The 18,009-nt window shown below is 34.8% G+C and overlaps 2 protein-coding genes across 2 annotated transcripts; one reads left to right on the top strand and one right to left on the bottom strand.

Moving 5' to 3' along the window:
* The first annotated feature begins 35 nt into the window (after window positions 1-35).
* cfap43 (cilia and flagella associated protein 43) lies at window positions 36-15,637 on the top strand. The gene is made up of 38 exons (XM_052571884.1): window positions 36-116; window positions 446-699; window positions 783-879; window positions 974-1,141; window positions 1,265-1,415; window positions 1,625-1,787; window positions 1,922-2,001; window positions 2,071-2,202; window positions 2,407-2,523; window positions 2,688-2,768; window positions 2,882-3,030; window positions 3,133-3,236; window positions 3,633-3,782; window positions 3,913-4,076; window positions 4,169-4,336; window positions 4,466-4,596; window positions 4,751-4,922; window positions 5,045-5,131; window positions 6,449-6,526; window positions 6,626-6,751; window positions 6,863-6,967; window positions 7,117-7,233; window positions 7,324-7,512; window positions 7,688-7,894; window positions 8,117-8,206; window positions 8,879-8,959; window positions 9,057-9,182; window positions 9,525-9,644; window positions 10,062-10,169; window positions 10,399-10,485; window positions 10,574-10,662; window positions 10,763-10,967; window positions 11,076-11,188; window positions 11,272-11,431; window positions 11,761-11,925; window positions 12,148-12,228; window positions 12,410-12,563; window positions 15,462-15,637. The coding sequence occupies exons 1-38, from the start codon at window positions 88-90 to the stop codon at window positions 15,635-15,637; spliced, it is 4,974 nt and encodes a 1,657-aa protein (XP_052427844.1). The 5' UTR covers window positions 36-87.
* A 22-nt stretch (window positions 15,638-15,659) lies between these two features.
* On the bottom strand, window positions 15,660-16,962 carry sfr1 (SWI5-dependent homologous recombination repair protein 1). The gene is made up of 3 exons (XM_052571885.1): window positions 16,678-16,962; window positions 16,194-16,514; window positions 15,660-16,098 (listed from the first exon to the last, which is right to left on the bottom strand). Exons 1-3 carry the CDS (start codon window positions 16,756-16,758, stop codon window positions 15,907-15,909), a joined length of 594 nt encoding a protein of 197 aa, XP_052427845.1. The 5' UTR covers window positions 16,759-16,962; the 3' UTR covers window positions 15,660-15,906.
* Window positions 16,963-18,009: the final 1,047 nt, after the last annotated feature.

The following is an 18,009-nucleotide window of genomic DNA, read 5'->3' as shown; positions in this document are numbered from 1 at the left end:
AAAATGAAATGTTTATTATTCAAGTCCGCGTGCTATGGGTTGCCATGGAAACAGACGCACGCACAGAGGCTGAGCTGACGGATTGAAATGGATGTGCTGGGAAACTTGGAAGTTCGGTGAGTTACGAATCATTTCTTAAAAAAAAAAACATTGGACAATTGTTAACATTGTTTCCATAGCGGATCATTAATTTGTAGTCTGTAAAGTTATCCTGTTTTGAAAAACAAAAACAAGTTCTGCATCAGTATCATAGCTAGCGCCCTAGCGTCGAGCAGAAAACACTCGAGTATACAGCGCACACTGGAAATACCGCGGGTGTTATCAAAGGAAATTAATTTTAAACCCACTAATCTCAAAATCTGGAAGAGAATATCAACTTTAAAATAAAAACAAATAAATTATGAATAAAACCAATGCTACTTTTATTTTTATTACTATGTGATAGGTGGGTGCAAGGATTCAGCAATGGCACATTTAGATTTGTTGACAAGAATACCACATGCTACACCTGTGGGAACTTTATTGTTTTCCTCGATATGGAAACTAAGTCGAGGAAGACTCTGCAGAGTCCTGGTTCTGGTATTGGGGCCTTTACAGCCAGTGGGCATCGCAGATGTCTTGCTTTCTCTGACCTCAGACTCAATCCTTCCATCTTTGTCTACAACTATCCAGAGCTCGAGCAGATGTGTAAACTGGAAGGTGAGTCAATTTATTTGAAACATTTATTTAGTGTCCACAAACTTTTATAAAACTTACACTTTTAGTGCTTTTTCATGTTTTAGGCACAACTAAACTGGGCTATACAACTTTGGCACTGTGTGACACTGGCCCTTATTTAGTCTGTGCTTCCTCTATGCCTGATCACACCATCTCATTATGGTAAAATGCATGTTTCATATTAGTCTGACATTTTCTACAGCAATTATTTATATTTGACCTTTTTCAAAACAATATTTGAATATCCACTATTTAGGAACTGGGAGAGCAGCATTCTCCTTTGTAGACATCCACTTTTGGGAGAGGACGTCACAGCATTGGTTTTTAACCCCATGAACTGGTGTCAAATTGGTGCTGTAAATTTGAGGTCCCTTACTATCTGGAATGTTGAAAGATGTGACAAATACCATTTGATGAAGCCTAGGTAGAGTGTCTCTCCAGCAGATGTCACTGTTATTTACAAATTGATTTCATATGCCAACATTAGGATTCATGCACTGACAGTGTTTATTTGACCCATTATCCTTTCTTTATGTTTTCTTTGCAGTGCTATCGATCTCCCTGCCGCTGATGGTTCAGTTATTGAGTGTGAAACAAACCTATCTAGTATGCTCAGTAGGAAGTTGACACACTTAGGTCCTCAGATGCCCACTTCAGCAATAGCTGGACTGAGTGGACACAGAGCTGATGATTTTGTGGTATGGGTTGTTTCTCCAGTAGAGTGTTTTCTTCTATACCAGTAGCCCTCCTGAAGATTTTTAATTTTTTAGTTTTTATCAGTGAATTTTATTAATTTTTTTTGACAGTATTTTATGATCAAAATAAAAGTACAGGTGTTGTATTTGTTTACATAACACTTTATGTTTTGTCAGAGTCACAGCATAATATAATTTGTCTGTCCCAACAGCCTTTGAAACAAATAAAACCAAAACTGTGTCCAAGTGCCATCTGCTGGTCAACTTCTTCTGACCTATATGTTGGCTCCGAGGAAGGTTTCCTGCTTTGTGTGAATCCTGACACTTTACTTGTCTCTGTCCTATATAAACCTCAAACTGATTTAAATCCCAGAGGTAAACTCATACTTAATAAATGTCAAATCAGAAAATTTCTGGATTTCACTTTATCTGTATGAATTTTAAACTTAATCTAGTTCCTTGTTTTGAGAGCTTAATTTAATTGCATTTGTTTTAATTTTACATCACAGATGACAGTAAAACATCCCTGCAGGAAGGCAGCTTCCGGAGCTTAGTACTACAAGACTGTAATGTTTTTGCTGCAGGAATGGTAAGAAATTGTATTTATCATTATTTTCAAGTGAGACATAATTTTAGACCATTTCCAAATCTATTACAGGAAGGCATTTTACGAAAGATACAAATTAAAGGAAACAAATGGGAGGTAGTGCAGACTTGGGCTTTGGATGAGGCAGCCTCGTCTATATGCTTTTCCCCTGATGGTGAGACACTGCTGATAGTTTCTAATACAGTAAGTGTTTATATTTTATGATATATCATATTAAAATAATATGAATGTAAAAACAGCTCTGTTGCATTATATGGATATAATATCTAATAAATATTTTATTTAAAAATGTCATGATAAAAACTCACAATATTCTTAGACTGCAATACAATACAATAAAGACAATGCTGAGAAACATAATTAACAAATTTCATTTTTTCTCTTCAGGGCTGTGTTTACAGATTGAAACCACTGCTGAATGATAACATTGTCAAAGTTCTGGATGTACTCTGTGGAGATTTTGTGGCTGTTGCTCCATTATACACTGACAGAAACATTTGTTTGGTAAAAGAACATGTGGTGTCAATTGGTTAATTGATCACAATAAATACACTGATACATATAATAGTAAAGTATTACAATATAAATATTAAAATACAATGTCTAGATATATTATTGAAATAAATATTATTGAAAATAATAAGGCATCTGTATCTTCATTTTTGCAGTCAGTCAGAGAGGCAGGAGATTTACAGCTGTGGGCCCTGGATGATGGATTCTGCATGGGCTCCGTCTCTCTGCAAATACATGTTTGTGCTATAATTAGGGATTCTATTCTACATCACAGTAATTGTTTTTCCCAGATCAGGTGAATACGTTTGCTGTACTCAAATATGTGTTATTTGGTATGACTTTGTTTTAGGTAACCAGTATGGCATGCTGCCCCATAGCACAGTATGTTGTTGTAGGAACAGCCACTGGAGACGTTCTGTTTGTGGAAATGACCTCAAAACAAAAACCCAGACTAGTTCACAGGGTTCATCTCTACCGTGTCCCTGTAGACCATTTGGTGTGAGTTTCACAGCACTGTGATTATTTGCTCTCACATTTCTTGGGAATTAAGGCATTGTGAAGTGAATGTTGGGAATACTGTATGTTATATTTGTTTAACAGGTTTGATCAAGGTGGCAACTTTTTAATCACAGGAGCATCAGACTCACGCATGTTTGTGCTGAACGCAAGGCCATCAAAGGGATTTCAAATTATAGGATGGACTGGTAATTCACAGAATCACATTACTATTCAATTCTCTATATTTAGAGTCTATAATATTTTCTTTTTTTAAATAAATGTTTACTTTTATTCAATGAGGATACTTTAAATTCATCAAAGGTGACATTAAAGAAAAAAAAATTATATTTCATATAAATTCCATTCTATTGAAATGATTTATCAAAGAATCCTGTAAAAAAAAACATAATGAATTCCACAACAAAAAAAGCAGTACTGATAATAATGTTAATAATATAGTACTGTTTTACTATATTTTTGATCACACGATGAAGAGGGTTCTTTAAAAAACATTCAAAAATCTTGCCACCCCAATCTTTTGAACTGTGTTATATTTACATTTTATGCCTAAAGTTTTAAACAGTCCTTTTACATTCTTCCAGAGGCTCCGGGTGCCATTGTAAACCTTTCCACTCAGTACCACACGGAAAGTAAACAGGTTAAAGTGCTGGTGCTATACAGCAAGACAGAGAGAGAAATCAATGAGGGAAATGTGCTTCTGCTACTGACTTTGTTTGTGCAACAGCTTACAGGTACCAGGAAAACACAAAAACACACCATAATTAAGGCTGGCATGCAGAAAGCTTCTCTAAAAAAAGAAGGACAAATCATAGACATTCAAAAATTCCAGCACTCCTTCTCATAATGTTGTGCCACTTCCAGACTCGTCAGGTTGTGTGGATGTCTATGGCTGTCTGTGTAAAGATGTCCTGCACAGCTGCCTATATGAGATCCCTCACGCTGTCTGCTCTTGTGTCCTGGCCATGAACAAGATATTTGGTTACTGCCAACAGAGAAAAGTCTTGCAAAGTTTCCGTATCCCTGAGGTGGTATAATAACAGACAACACCTTTAGTCTGATGACAGTTTTATTTTGTGTTTTTGGCACTATTCCTAACTGCTTCTCATGTGATATACAGAGTGGAGTACAGCCATCTAATGCACAGGAAGCAGTTCCCCTGATCCTAGAGAAGGAGGCAGGGGGCCATTTACTGAGTCCTGCTTTTCTACAGCTCTCCCCACATCAAAACTGGCTGGCAACAGTTGGCAGGGATGGACTGCTGCGCATTTGTGAGATCTCAACAATGGTATTGTTGTTAAAACCAACCTCTACAAGTTCATCCATGTTTATGAGTACTTGGCTAGAAGAAACAGGATTCTCGGAAACTGCCCAAATATCTGATGGGTATGTAAATGTGCTTGCTTTTGAAATGCAGGACAGGTACGTGCAGCTGCAGTGCCACTCATGTTGGCAGGGTGGAGTCGGATCTGTTTGTTTCACCCCAGACAGTCAGACCCTCATCAGCTCTGGCCTGAGGGATGGCTCACTTGTCTGCAGCAGGCTCAGGTGAGCTCAGGGCTCTCAAAAAATAGACAAAACAGACAAATATTACTATAAAGCTTTGGTCTATAGCAATATTTTCTCTATCTGGTAGTTTCAAAATGCCCTTGAAGATGGACCTGTAGCAGTTTTGTTTTCACAATGCATTCAAATCTAACAGGTTAAAGCTTTCTGGGGCCGGCAAAGCAAATGCAGCTACCCAGTATGCTCAGTCAGTTGCTGATTCTTTTGAGTCAGTAGTATCCTCAGAGAACACCATCCTCTCCAAAATGACTGACTGGGATCCACAGACACAATCCCTGACCAGTTGTTCGTCATTTCTAACAGGAGAAGTACAGAAACAGTGTTTTCTCATGTTTATGCACAATATTGTACCTGGTTAAAAGCAGTTTTACTGGGGAGATATTCTGTTCCTTGAGACAGAATATAAACTGCCATAAAATTCTTCCTGCAGGGAAAGATGAGTCATGAAGCTGAACAAGAGGAAAACTATTTTGTGTCCCCAGCTAGTTCTACATGGCTTGATGGAAAACTAGATGCGGTTAGTGTCTGAATGTATTTATGTGTTACAGTTTAATTAACAATATAATATTGCCATGTTATTGTTCTCAATTTTATAATATAGCATTATTTGTAACGAGCAGCTAATACTTTTCAGGTTACAACACATTTTGTTTTCTTATTTTATGAGTTTATTTTATGAGTTTTCTTATTTTATGAGGTTAATCACAGGCCTACATGAGAAAAAAGTTCCTAAGATTACAAAATATATTTATGTAAAATAATTTACACTAATGTGGTACAGGGAAAGGTTTTACAACCTAATGCAAAATTTGATCAAAAAAGTAAGGTTTTATATATTTGTATTATCATACTCAATTGACGGTGTAAGCAAAAATCATAAGCTGTACTACCATTCCAATGTCTGAGGTCAGTATGATTTTAGAAATGAATACTTTATTCAGCAAGGGTGCATTAATTGTTCAAACGTGACCTTAAAGACATTACAACATATGTTCCTTGAGTACCAAACCATGGACCACAAAACCAGTCTTAAGTGTCAATTATTTGAAATTGAATAAATAAGCTTTCCATTGATGTATGGTTTATAAGGGTTGGACAATATTTGGCCGAAATACAACTATTTGAAAATATGGAATTTGAGGGTGAAAAAAAAATCTAAATATTGAGAAAATCGCCTTTGAAGTTGTCCAAATGAATTCTAAGCAATGCATATTACTAATCAAAAAATAAGTTTTGATATATTTACGGTAGGAAATTTGCGAAATATCTTCATTGTAACAGGATATTTATTTAATATCTTAATGATTTTTGGCTTGCTTTTTTTTTTTTTGGCTATTGCTAAAAAATATAATAAAAAATAAAGCGGCTTAAGAGTTTTGTGTTCCAGGGTCACAAATGAGCAATTTAGAATTACCATCGAAGAAATAAATTAAAATTAAATAGATGAATGCTTGCTATTATCAATTTATAAACTTTCATTCAAAAGTTTGGAATACTTTGAATACTACCAGAATAATGGTTGCTGAACATTTTGTTTGCTATTAAAGAAATGTTACATTTGTTTTAAATATATTAAAGTAGACTACAGTTATTTTTAATTGTAAAAATATTTCACAATATTTCTGGTTCACTGTATTATTTGATCACATAAATACAGTCTTGAAAGGAGACTTATTTCAAAAAGATTTTTTAAAAACTTACCAATCCCAAACTTTTGAAAGATTGTTATGATATTGGTTTCCAAAAACATCAAGCATCTTATTTGAGTGAGAAATAGAATAACTGAAAGATAATACATAATAATAAGATCATGACTCCAGTGGTTTCCAAACAGGTTCTTCAAGAAGAGACCCAGCAGTATGCAGAGACCAAAAAGAACCTAAGAAAAAACATCAAAGTTCTTCGTGACACAGTAAGAGAAAGGACCGTCCGCTCTTTCATATTATTGTGTCCATATATACACACATTTGAAGTTGAAAGGTTAATCTTAATTGTCTCTGGATCATTCCAGATCAAAGCAATGATGCAAGAGAATGAGAGTCTGCCAGACATGGAGAAACTTGGGCACCAGGAATTTAACCTGGATGTGGAAGAGCAACAGAGGATGCAGCTCGAGGCAAAACAGGAAGTTACCAGGGTAAACATGGTTATTTACTGATGATGAAGAGCAGATTAATTAAAAACATGCTCTTTAGTTTATATAAGGTTTTTTCCTACTGTATTCAGATGTTTATTTATGTTGTTTAAGGTGAGGAAAGAGATCGAGATGGAGAATTTGGCTAAGTGCTATCAGAGGGAGATCCTGAAGAAAGAATGCTGGGATTCCATGCAAGTCAAAGGCAAAGCTATTAAGGTCTCTAGTCTAAAAAGACAATGTTTTGTTGTAGAGCAAAAAAAATTTATAATATCCACATCGATCGATTTCACCTGGTGTACCTGGAACTAGAAATTCTATACAGCTGCCGAGTGTCACTGTGTTTGTGTACGTTTTGTTGCCTTCAGGCATTTCATTCAGAAAATGAGGTGAAGAACTACCCCATGAAGGAACGCACTGAAAAAGAACTCGAAGAGCTTCAAAGGATTGAGACCATGAGGCAGATTGAACAGGAAAATTCACAAGTATGTGTACAGTGTGTTTCTAATATGATACAGTGCTTGTTTCTGTTATTTCACAAGATTTTACACAAATAATATGAATTTTCTTCATAGCTTCAAGAGATGATTTTAAACACAATCTCTGGAGACAAAGAGGAAGACGAGGCAGAGGACAGTAAGAGCGAGAGTCCTGCTCTGACCGGCAGTCTGAGTGCTCTGTACGGAGGGTTCAATCCTCATCTCTACAGCCAGTTTAACTTACACATCAGAGAGCAGAAAATCAACCAAATCACCTTGTTAAAGGTGATGACTTCTCGTTCATACTTTGATACATGAACTTGATGTTTTATGTTTCATTTGGATGTTGAAATATTCCCTTTTGAGTATAGAAAAAGTTTGTGTGAAAACAGTGAAAATTGTGTCATACAGTATGGTCTACCATTGTTCATTTGATAAATTTCATGGTTGTTTAATGAAGGATGTTATCTACAAAGTGAAGAGCACGTTCAACAAAGACTTTGAGGCAGTTTACAAGCAGAAGGAACAGGAAATAAACCGTCTTAGAGAGAAGAACAAGCGTATTTCTGAGATTATGACTGAGCTGGACCTCAGTGAGACACTGTGGGAGCCTAGTCTCACGGATAATGAGTGTCCTGAGCGAGCTCTTACTGTGACCGACTCAGAGGTAACACAGCCAGTCTCTATATAAGATAAAAAATATAAAAAAAATCCAAGTCTAATCCAGCATTTATGGCACCTTTATTGGTCTAACAGGTCTTCACATAGACCTATTTTTAATCTTTCAATCTGACATAGTTTTTTATATCATTTCATACATGTAATTATGGCAAACACTGATTTATTATTTTGAACAATAAGCCTGGCGGGCAAATGTGTGTGTTTCTAGATTAAGGTTGAGAAATACCTCACCCCTGAGCAAAAAGAAAAAGAAGAACGGCTAAGAGAGGAAGATGAACAGCAAAGGCATGCAGCCAAGGTATAAAACATTACTGTACCTCACAACAGATCTTACAGCACTTTTTAACATGAATCACTGAATTTTTTCCGTATTAATTATATATTCATGTATATTTACATCAAAGTTGCACCAAACTTTTAAACAAAAAAATTAGAGTGTATAAACTTTTTCATTTTAATGTATATACATACTGTACCTTTTTATTACCAAGAATGCATTCAATTGATCAAAAAGGGGACATTTGTTATATTACAAAAGATTTTACTTTCTATTCATCTTATGTATCACAGTATCAACAATAATATTAAGCAACCGTTTTCAAATGTAATAATAATAAGAAATGCTTTTTGAGCACCAAATCAGCATATTAGAAAAATTTCAGAAGAATCATTGGACACTGAAGACTGGAGGAATGGCTGCTGAACATTTTGCTTTGCCATTACAGAAATATGTTACATTTTTTTATATATTGAAATAGAAAACCGTTTTTTTTTTTTTTATTGTAATGATATTTAGCCATTTATTTTGATCAAATAAAATGCAGACTTGGTGAGAATAAAAGACTTAAAAAAACGTATTAATAAAAAGATTAAAAAAATAGTTTAATATTTATGATGCATTAAACTGAAATATGACCGCTGTAACATAGATGCTGTAGATGATAACAACTGTTCTGCATTTTTAATGCAGTCTGATAACACAAGAGATCAAGCGCTAAGTGTTATGATGGGTGGAGTTCTGGAGCTTAAAAAAGAGGATGTGCTGAGGATGGTGAGCAGAATGAATCAGACTAGAATGCATAAACTTAATTACCAAAAATAAGATAATGCCAGGGCAAAGTAACATTCAAAATATGCTTATCTTACAGGAAGTACATCAGCCTGAGTTCATGTCTAAACCTGAGGTACAGTGGACAGAAGAAGAAAGAAAGAGCTTCAAAGAGTTTGAGAAAAAAGCAAAGGAGCTCAGTGAGGAGAAAGAGAAATACAGAAAAGTATGACTTTGATTACACCTTACATGGATACTTCATCCAAAATTCTGTCGGTTTTAACTGTCAGGCTTCAAAAATGAAAACAAAAACACCAAAGTAGTCTTTCAACACATATACTGTATTACGAATCATCCGAGACCATCCAATAACTTTTTTTGTGAGAAACAGACAACACAAAGTCTTGTTAGCAAAATGTACTGCTCTACAAATATGTCACAGTAAATTCAAAAACAAATTGTGCTTGGCATCACTGATGTCAACTCTGCATTTTTGGGTGAACTGCTCTTATTATCAATCACTCCTTTCCATTTCAAACCATTTTAACATGGTTTCCTGTTTCTTTAGACACTAGAGACAGAAATGAAGAAACTGTTGACTTCTATTAAAGAGGCTACACAGATGTTTGATGAAAAACTCACAAAGCTGTTTGAAAAGAAAGTGAAATCAGAGATGGTCATATACCAGGTAAGATGATACAGTACATCACTGCACCTCATGTCACCTTTTCAGTGTTCTATATATAATATAATTGTAGTTATGTAACAGTAACTGCACTCTAATACTTATAGATATAGTACAATATATATATTATAATATAATTATAGGTATAATATAACAATAGGCCATTTTATATATACAGGTATATTATTGCACATAATATACCTGTACATACAAAATAGTTTATTAGAATATACCTGCACATACAATATTATAATTTTTTAAAATTCTTATTCCTTATTTACTTATTACTATTTCTATTTCTATGTTTTTATTATCTGTGTTTTGTCTTGTCACTGTCATTCTGTTGCACTGTGGAAGCTCCTGTCATGAATGTGTAAAACATACAAACTCATTTATAGGTTGTGAATTTTTATTTTTCAGGAGGAGCTCAAGATTGCAAATCTGGTTCACTCCATTCAAACCGAAGAAGAGATCCTAAGCAGAGAGAAACAGTTGAGTCTTAATCTTGAAAAGGCACGAATTGTAAAGGTGATCTATAGATATTCTATCTTTTATCTTTTTTCAGCCTCGCTATCCGTTCACAGTAACTCTATATAACATCAGAAATTGGCAGTTATAAAACAAGACAATTAAAATGTTCCTGATGATGAGACAAAAATTTCATGCAAGAACGAACTTGTGTGGCATGCTAATCCGTTCCTGTGAGACTTTGTTTTGCTCATGTTGAACTGTATGAGTCACTTCTCTTTCCTGTCAGAATGAAATTGGGGAGGAGTTGAAAAAACACAAGGAGACTGTTGATGTGTTTAGAGAGGAGTATGAAAGCACAGTCTCTGAGGACAAAGTAAGATTATGAGCATGTTTGCATATACATATCCATAATGTTCTCACCAAGAAAGTATAATTTAATAAATCAATTGCCTTTTTTGAAGCTTCTTGACAAAGGATTTCGCAAAGAGTTTTTTGACGTTCCTGGACACATAATTGACCAGCTGTATAAGCTTTACAAACGCAGACCAAGGTATTATTTCAGAGGAGTAACAAAATCATGAGACATGTGCATAAGACATGCGATTGTCTGAATAGTTACCTCTGAATATAGTAATGGTGTTGTTTAACAGGGCTCAGAGGATAAAAACACAGACTGAAAATAACCAGTTTAAAGAGGGAGCACTATTAGGAACAGCACCATCTGATGGACTGTCTCTGATGATGAAGGCCATGGAAGAATTGGACGCACCAGAGAACGTTCCGGAAGGATTAGATCCGTTTGTGTGGGAGAGGTTTTGCCTGGCCAGACGGGCCAAAGTGGAAAGTGAACAAAAGGTGAGAATGGGTAGAGAGAGCAAATGAGCTAGAAGTCACCCAAACCACATCTCGTTCCTCAAAAAAAAAAAAAAAAATGAAATTGCCTTTTAACGTTGACTCTTGTAGGTCAAACTAAAAGCACTGACCCTGGCGGAGATGCAGGCTTTTCTTCAGAGGAGAACAGATGAGGACGAGAAAGCTCAGCTTGAAATAAAAAATCTTATTGATGAACTCAATAGGTGAGGAAACGGTTATACAAGGGAAAGCGCACTGGGAATGGGATGTTATTGAGCATCCATGACCATTGTTATTATTGTCCTAGCATCTGTGAAGAAAAGATGAGGTTTCGACTAGACAGTATGGTGCAGATCGTTCTCCAGCAAGGTCAGGTGGAAGTGGAGGCTGGAGACTTCATTGCTGATTATACTAATGCTCTGCTAATACATCGCAAAGTAGTTGAGGACCTCAACAGCACCATCAGGGTACAGAGAATTATCATCTTTCTCTTCATTTCAGTTTTTCCCACACTACAAATCTTTATCAGTGTGCATCCATTTTAATATCGCTGATTGTTTCTGTGCATCAACCAACAACTAAGCACAAAACAAAATCTGGATAATCATCATCAATGGCCATTTGTACTAAATGAAGTGCGTAAACTGACACATAAAAGCCAGTAGCTGATTAAATGAAATTTAGATTATTTCAACAAATAAAAACTATTGATCAAACACAATTGCGTTTTTGATAATTTGAGGTTAATTTGACTTAATTGATCAAATAACTTTAAAATTACATTTTAATCTGTCAGGCTTTAGGAGATCAGAAGATCGCCAGCATGGTGGAGTGTAAAGACTTCCGCAAAGGAATCATACAGCAGGAGTGGGATCACAGGAGAATGAGAATGCATTTGGAGGATCTCAGCAATAAAGCCAGAGACATACAGACCCTGCGCATCACTCAGGAGATTCAAGATGTATGGATGGATTTAATCTGTAAACTAATATTGCTGGAAATCCTCTTCGTTCATTTAGTGTCTTTTGATTGATAAAGTAAGCTAGTGAAAATTTAAAAAGGATGATTTAACCAGTCTAAGATAAGAAGACACTACGGCTCAGGAGCTTTGTCTTTTCTTTAAAGTGAAATTGAATGACATATTATTACAAATAATTATTTCTTTGTGTTTTTCTCACATTAGTACCTAAATGAAACAAGTAATGACAACAGGGTGTCAAAGCAGCTCACAACTCTGGAGACGACACTTGATTTACAGAAAACGGTAAACTTATAAATCTCATAACTGTTCAAGTGCATAGCAAAGATATTAGGCACAGAGTAACTTTTCCAGATGTTTGTATCTCAGCGCAGGTGTTACTCTGTTGTAAATTCAGTCTGGGTGATTACATGAATCAAATTCATTGACAGATATAAAAGTTTGGTTTGTTTCACTCTTTGCCCAGACTCATCACAAAAAAGTTGAGGCTTGCAAGAAACAGATAAAGCACGTGGACAGACAAAGTGTGCAAATGCAAGAGAAGAACGCAGCCCTCGACTTGAAAGTGGCTGACATGGAGATAACTGTTGCAGATAGAAGAAATATTTACGAGGCTGTTGGTAACTGACTTCATATCTTGTCCCATTAAATAAATAATTAGTTTTTAGCAAAAATAGACTACTTTGTAGTTTAGATAACAAAGGGCCTTATTCATGATACGGGAGTAGAGATTTTTGTGTTAATCATTTATGAATACATTCTTACATAGGCCTATGGAGCCAAAAGAGTATCAATAAAGATAAAAGCACACACTACATTCACATATGCACACATAGGATTCATACATGCACACACATAATTCATAAATACACACACAGGATACACATATGTGCACAAAATTCACAAATGCACACACAAAATTTAAAAAGCACAGAAGTTTCACAAATGCTTACAAAATTCAGAAATGCACACAAAATTCAGAAATGCAAACAACATTTACAAATGCACTCAAGATTCACAAATGCACAGGATAAAATTTCAGAAATGTATTTCTGATGCACACACACATATATCTTGATTTACAAACTGCATGCGGTCTGTGTACTTCACTGCATTTGTGTGTGAATTTTGAGACTCCTCTGAAATGCCTTTTTTTAAACAGGGAATGATCTTCAACCAATCAGATATCTCCCTTGTTTGAGCCAATCACAAGAATGCACCCCACGTGGGGGATTGTTTACTTATAAGCCAATCAGCGAACTACTCACTTTCCTCAGCGAATAACTCACTTTCCTCAATCAGCGAACGACTCACTTTCCTCAGCGAACGATTCATTTCCTCACGCAGCCGGTGACTCACTTTGCGCAGCCGGACAGCCGGACACCCACTTTCCTCTTTCCTCACCCAGCAAAGTTGAGCGAACGATTCCCTTTCCTCACGCAGCGGCGACTCACTTTGCGCAGCCGGAGAGTCACTTTTCTCTCTCAGCGCACCACTGACTCTCTCTTCATGTAGGGACCGAATATTATAATTAAAATGACTTCTATATTGCATCCAAAATAATATTTAGATATACTTAAAATATTCAAAAAGGTGTAATTAGTTTTTTTTTTTTATTTTTTTTTAACTTTCATTAAAATATTTCAATAAAATGAAATAATTGCCTGTTGCAAATTTATGAATCCATGGTTAACTTTTTTTCTGCAGTCACAGTCTGGGCTATATGTATTGAGACATATTTAAATTTATATTTTGTAAAAAAAATAATAAAAAAATCTGTATTTCCATACAATTTCATAAATAGGCTGTGTGAACGAGTTCATGTGATTGTCTTATAAGTAAACAACCACGTGGAGTGCGTTCTTGTGATTGGCTAAAAGGAGCATTTGTGTGTTGAGCCAAGTCAGAAGAGTCTCAAAATTCACACACAAATGCAGTGAAGTTCACAGACCGCAAGCAGTTTGTAAATCAAGATATATGTGTGTGTGCATCAGAAATACATTTCTGAATCTTGTTCTGTGCATTTGTGAATCTCGAGTGCATTTGTAAATGTTGTTTGCATTTCTGAATTGTGTATTTCAGAATTTTGTGTGCATTTCAGAATTTTGTATGCATTTGTGAATCTTCTGCGCTTTTTAAATTCTGTGTGCATTTGTAAATTTTGTGCACATTTGTGTATCCTGTGTGTGTATTTATGAATCATGTGTGTGCATGTATGAATCCTGTGTGTGCATATGTGAATGTAGTGTTTGCATTTATCTTTATTGAGACTCTTTTGGCTACATATGGTGCAGCCACTGAAAAAGCATAATCACTTTTTAACTTCAAACGGGACCTTAGCATGATTAGCATCAACCTATCTGAGGACCTTAAGATCCTAGAACATTTCCAGTGGTTAGGAGATCTGTAATACATTGCGGAGCATTTAACTCCTTACATATACTGTATAGCAAAACCTTCAATTTAACACAATATTTAACTGGTAACCAGTGTAGAGAAACCAGAACAGAAGAGGTGTGTTCCCTTTTAATTATACCAGTAAGCAGCAATAGCATGTTCCTGCTCAACTGGAGGCTGCCGTTCTAGGATTCTATTTTTTGTTACAGCACCATCTTGCCAATTCTATTTCAAAAGAGGAGACCTGATTAAAACATCAAACAGATGCAAACACTAGATCAATGGAAGCTATATATTTTTTATCTTTCCATCTTATTTTTAATGTAAGAGCAGGCGTAAACTTGAGTATTCGAGGGAGTGTCCTGCTGGATGTTGTAAACTGGTATTTGTATTAAAATTATTTCACATTTATTAATGTACCTGGAAAACACTAATTTGTAGCTTAGTTGTGTATCACACAGTTTGAGGTGAAGTGCTGCACTATGGCTAATGAACTGAAGACAAGACTTTCTGTCCAATAATATATATATATATATATATATATATATATATATATATATATATATATAAAATGTACTGAAATAAATTAGGTTTGTATTATTATTATTAATAAATGCTTATTTATTTAACTTTCTATACATCAAAGATTCCTAGAAAAAAAAACACGGTTTCCACAATAATACTATGCAGCACATTAGCTTTGAACACTGATAATATATCAAATGTTTCTTAAGCACCACATCAGATTATTATAACAGTTTATGAACGATCATGTGTGGCTAAGGACTGAAGTAACGGTGCTGCTTAAAGTTCAGTTTAACCACAACTGAAAAAAAAAATATTTTAAAATATATTCAAATAGAAAAAAAGTAATAATATTTAAATTCTAATATTACAGTATATACACAGTGTTACTGATCAAATTAATGCAGCCTTGGTGAGCATAAGAGACCTTTTGAACTGCAGGGTAAACTGTACCATTGACTTACATGATTTTTAAATAAATAATAATAAATAAATAAAAACAGTATGCTTTGTAATGTACATTCTGCTAAGGGTTCATGAATAAGGCCCAATAACTTTAATTTATATTTACTTATTCACACAATGTTGTTATCCAGCAATGGGAGATAACCAGGAGACAGAGGCAGAGAAGAACTACCAAGACATCATCTTGAGAAAGAAGCTGTTGAACATCGCTGGAGCACAATCTGAAGAGATACTCATACTGCGAGCGGAGGTGGAGAAACTGCGCATGAAGAACTTCCCATCTCTATCTCAACTAAACTACAACTGATTCAGGACATAAATGAGATTCATTACAACAAAATTTAAAAAATTTAATTATTCCAATACATAGATGTGACATTAGAACACAAGAAAAATGTGTAATAAATAACAAGAAAGTTTAATGAACCTACCAAAATCCACAATGTCTTTTATTGTTCCACATTTAATCTGAATAATCACCCTATCTGAATGTACTGATGAAAATGTACCTTTTCTGAAAAGGCTTCTTCCTACCCATTTAAATATTATCAATAAAATAATACAATACAGTGAATTTCAGTTGTCTGTGAAGTCTTCCTCTGTCCTGTCAAAGTGCAGTATTTTGTCATCTAACCCAAAACTGTCTATAAGCCGAGACAGACTGACTTGATTTCCCTCTGAGGGTAATTCACTCTGTAATTCACACAGCACAGACTGAGCACAGGATCTCCATTTGTCTACGAGTCTCTGCAGCTGGGTCAGGTCATTCTATGAGAAAAGACAAAACAAAGAAAGAAAAACCTCTAGAACATCATCCTTTGGCAATATTTTACTTACTAGATATACTTGAAATAGATCTTTACCTTTTTTCTATACATCTTGGCCATCTTTAATCTTCGCAAGGTTTCTGATTTCTCCTTCACTGTTTTTCTTAGCTCTTCACACTTCTGGATCAAGTCTTTTTGTGCATGTTCAGCTGTGTGAGGTGTGAGGTCTCTTTGCTCCCTCATATCATTCCGATGGACTTCAGCATCGGTCTCTCTGTCGTCAGTCACACTGTCTCTCGTTTGTGAGGTCTGTGGTAGACTGTCATCTTCAATTTTAAGGCGTTTAACCACACTGAGGGGGGATCTGAATGAGTGGCGTGATCTTTTTAGCTTCTCCTTCAGTGAGGAACTCATGGACTAAAGGAAAAGTGTCAACAAAATATTAACAAAGTTCGTGTGATTCTAGACAGTGATTGATTTTGTGAAAAACAAGCCCTTCACGTGTTTGAACGTGAACTTTACTATTAAAGTTAAGCATAATCTGAAAAATATTAGATATCAAAAAGGCAATAAGATGTACCTTGTTAGCGCTTAACCAGCTTGAAGAAGTATTTGGTGTACTTTCATTAGCAGCTGTCAGTTTTATCGGGGTTGTCTCCATGATTCACACCACATAAGCTCGCTATGAAGAGGAGAAAACTGCTAACGTTACATAACTCTTAAGTAACAGGGCTACTACTCACGTTTCTTCTGGCGTAAAAATACAACTGGAAGCAAATCTTAACAGCTGTAAAGTTATCAGTAGGCACTCTGATGTTTTGAAATTGATGCAAGCGCCACTTATTTCGTCGTCATTTCCGGGATGTATATACGTCATTGTCATTATCATGAATCATGGGAAACGTAGTACATGAAGAACTGTTTTCTCATTTATTAGAGGTAATTTATTAATAGAATATAGTAGAATCGTTGTAAGTTTAATTATATGCAGTTATTAAAATAATATAATTTTATTTGTATATTTTTGTAGTCCATTTTTACCAGATAATATTTTGCTCCACAGTTAGGACTTAGACAAAAATGACAGTCTGAACAGATTAATAAATGCATATTAACTAAAACTAACTATGTAGGTAGACAACATGGCTGAAGGAGAAAATTTGAGGAGAAACTGTATTATAAAAAATACATAATTGGTTCAAACTTAGAATGCAGCACCTCATACACTGAAAAAAAAAAAAAAAAAAAAAAACAATATATATATATATATATATATATATATATATATATATATATATATATATATATATATATATATATATATATATATATATATATATATATATATATATATATATAATAAACTACACTGCAAAAAATCATACTAATTTGTTTTTAAGGTGAGTGGTTGCAATCAATTTATTTTAGCTACATTTAAATAAACAAATTTACCTGAAATGTGTTTATTTAAATGTAGCTAAAATAAATTGATTGCAACCACTTACCTTAAAAACAAATTAGTATGATTTTTTTGAAGTGTAGTTTATTATTTTTAGATCACTAAATAACACAGAAAAAAAGGTTAACAGATTTAACAGGTTTAACATTTTTGACATTTTTTAGAGGACTGTTTCCTGATCCTGGGAGAGCAGACTTCAATGCTGTCTGTTCTGACTCAAAGTCTGTAAGTACGTTTTCATTCTTAAAGGATTGGCCATTGATGATACAAACGCGAGTTTTGAGCAGTGTTTTGAGCAAATTCACAAAATAATGTTTGTGTTAGCAACATCATGACCCCTTTTAAAAAGTATGAATGTCCATATACATAAAGAAGAACATATGATAGATCTAAACATATTTCTTCAGTCTTCTTGTCTCGTCCAGTTGAAAGAGACTAATTGGATTCCTAAGC

Source organism: Carassius gibelio, chromosome B13, assembly GCF_023724105.1.
Source record: "Carassius gibelio isolate Cgi1373 ecotype wild population from Czech Republic chromosome B13, carGib1.2-hapl.c, whole genome shotgun sequence".
Taxonomy (NCBI): domain Eukaryota; kingdom Metazoa; phylum Chordata; class Actinopteri; order Cypriniformes; family Cyprinidae; genus Carassius; species Carassius gibelio.
The sequence above is the reverse complement of the archived record's forward strand: the minus strand, read 5'-3'. Positions and strand labels throughout refer to the sequence as shown.

Coding starts and splice junctions, on each gene's coding strand:
- sfr1 (XM_052571885.1), bottom strand. CDS start 16,758: ATGGAGACAACCCCGATAAAACTGACAGCTGCTAATGAAAGTACACCA. Junction 16,515..16,677: donor GCTGGTTAAGCGCTAACAAG/GTACATCTTATT, acceptor CTTTTCCTTTAG/TCCATGAGTTCCTCACTGAA. Junction 16,099..16,193: donor CCAAGATGTATAGAAAAAAG/GTAAAGATCTAT, acceptor CTTTTCTCATAG/AATGACCTGACCCAGCTGCA.
- cfap43 (XM_052571884.1), top strand. CDS start 88: ATGGATGTGCTGGGAAACTTGGAAGTTCG. Junction 117..445: donor CTGGGAAACTTGGAAGTTCG/GTGAGTTACGAA, acceptor ACTATGTGATAG/GTGGGTGCAAGGATTCAGCA. Junction 2,002..2,070: donor ATGTTTTTGCTGCAGGAATG/GTAAGAAATTGT, acceptor AATCTATTACAG/GAAGGCATTTTACGAAAGAT.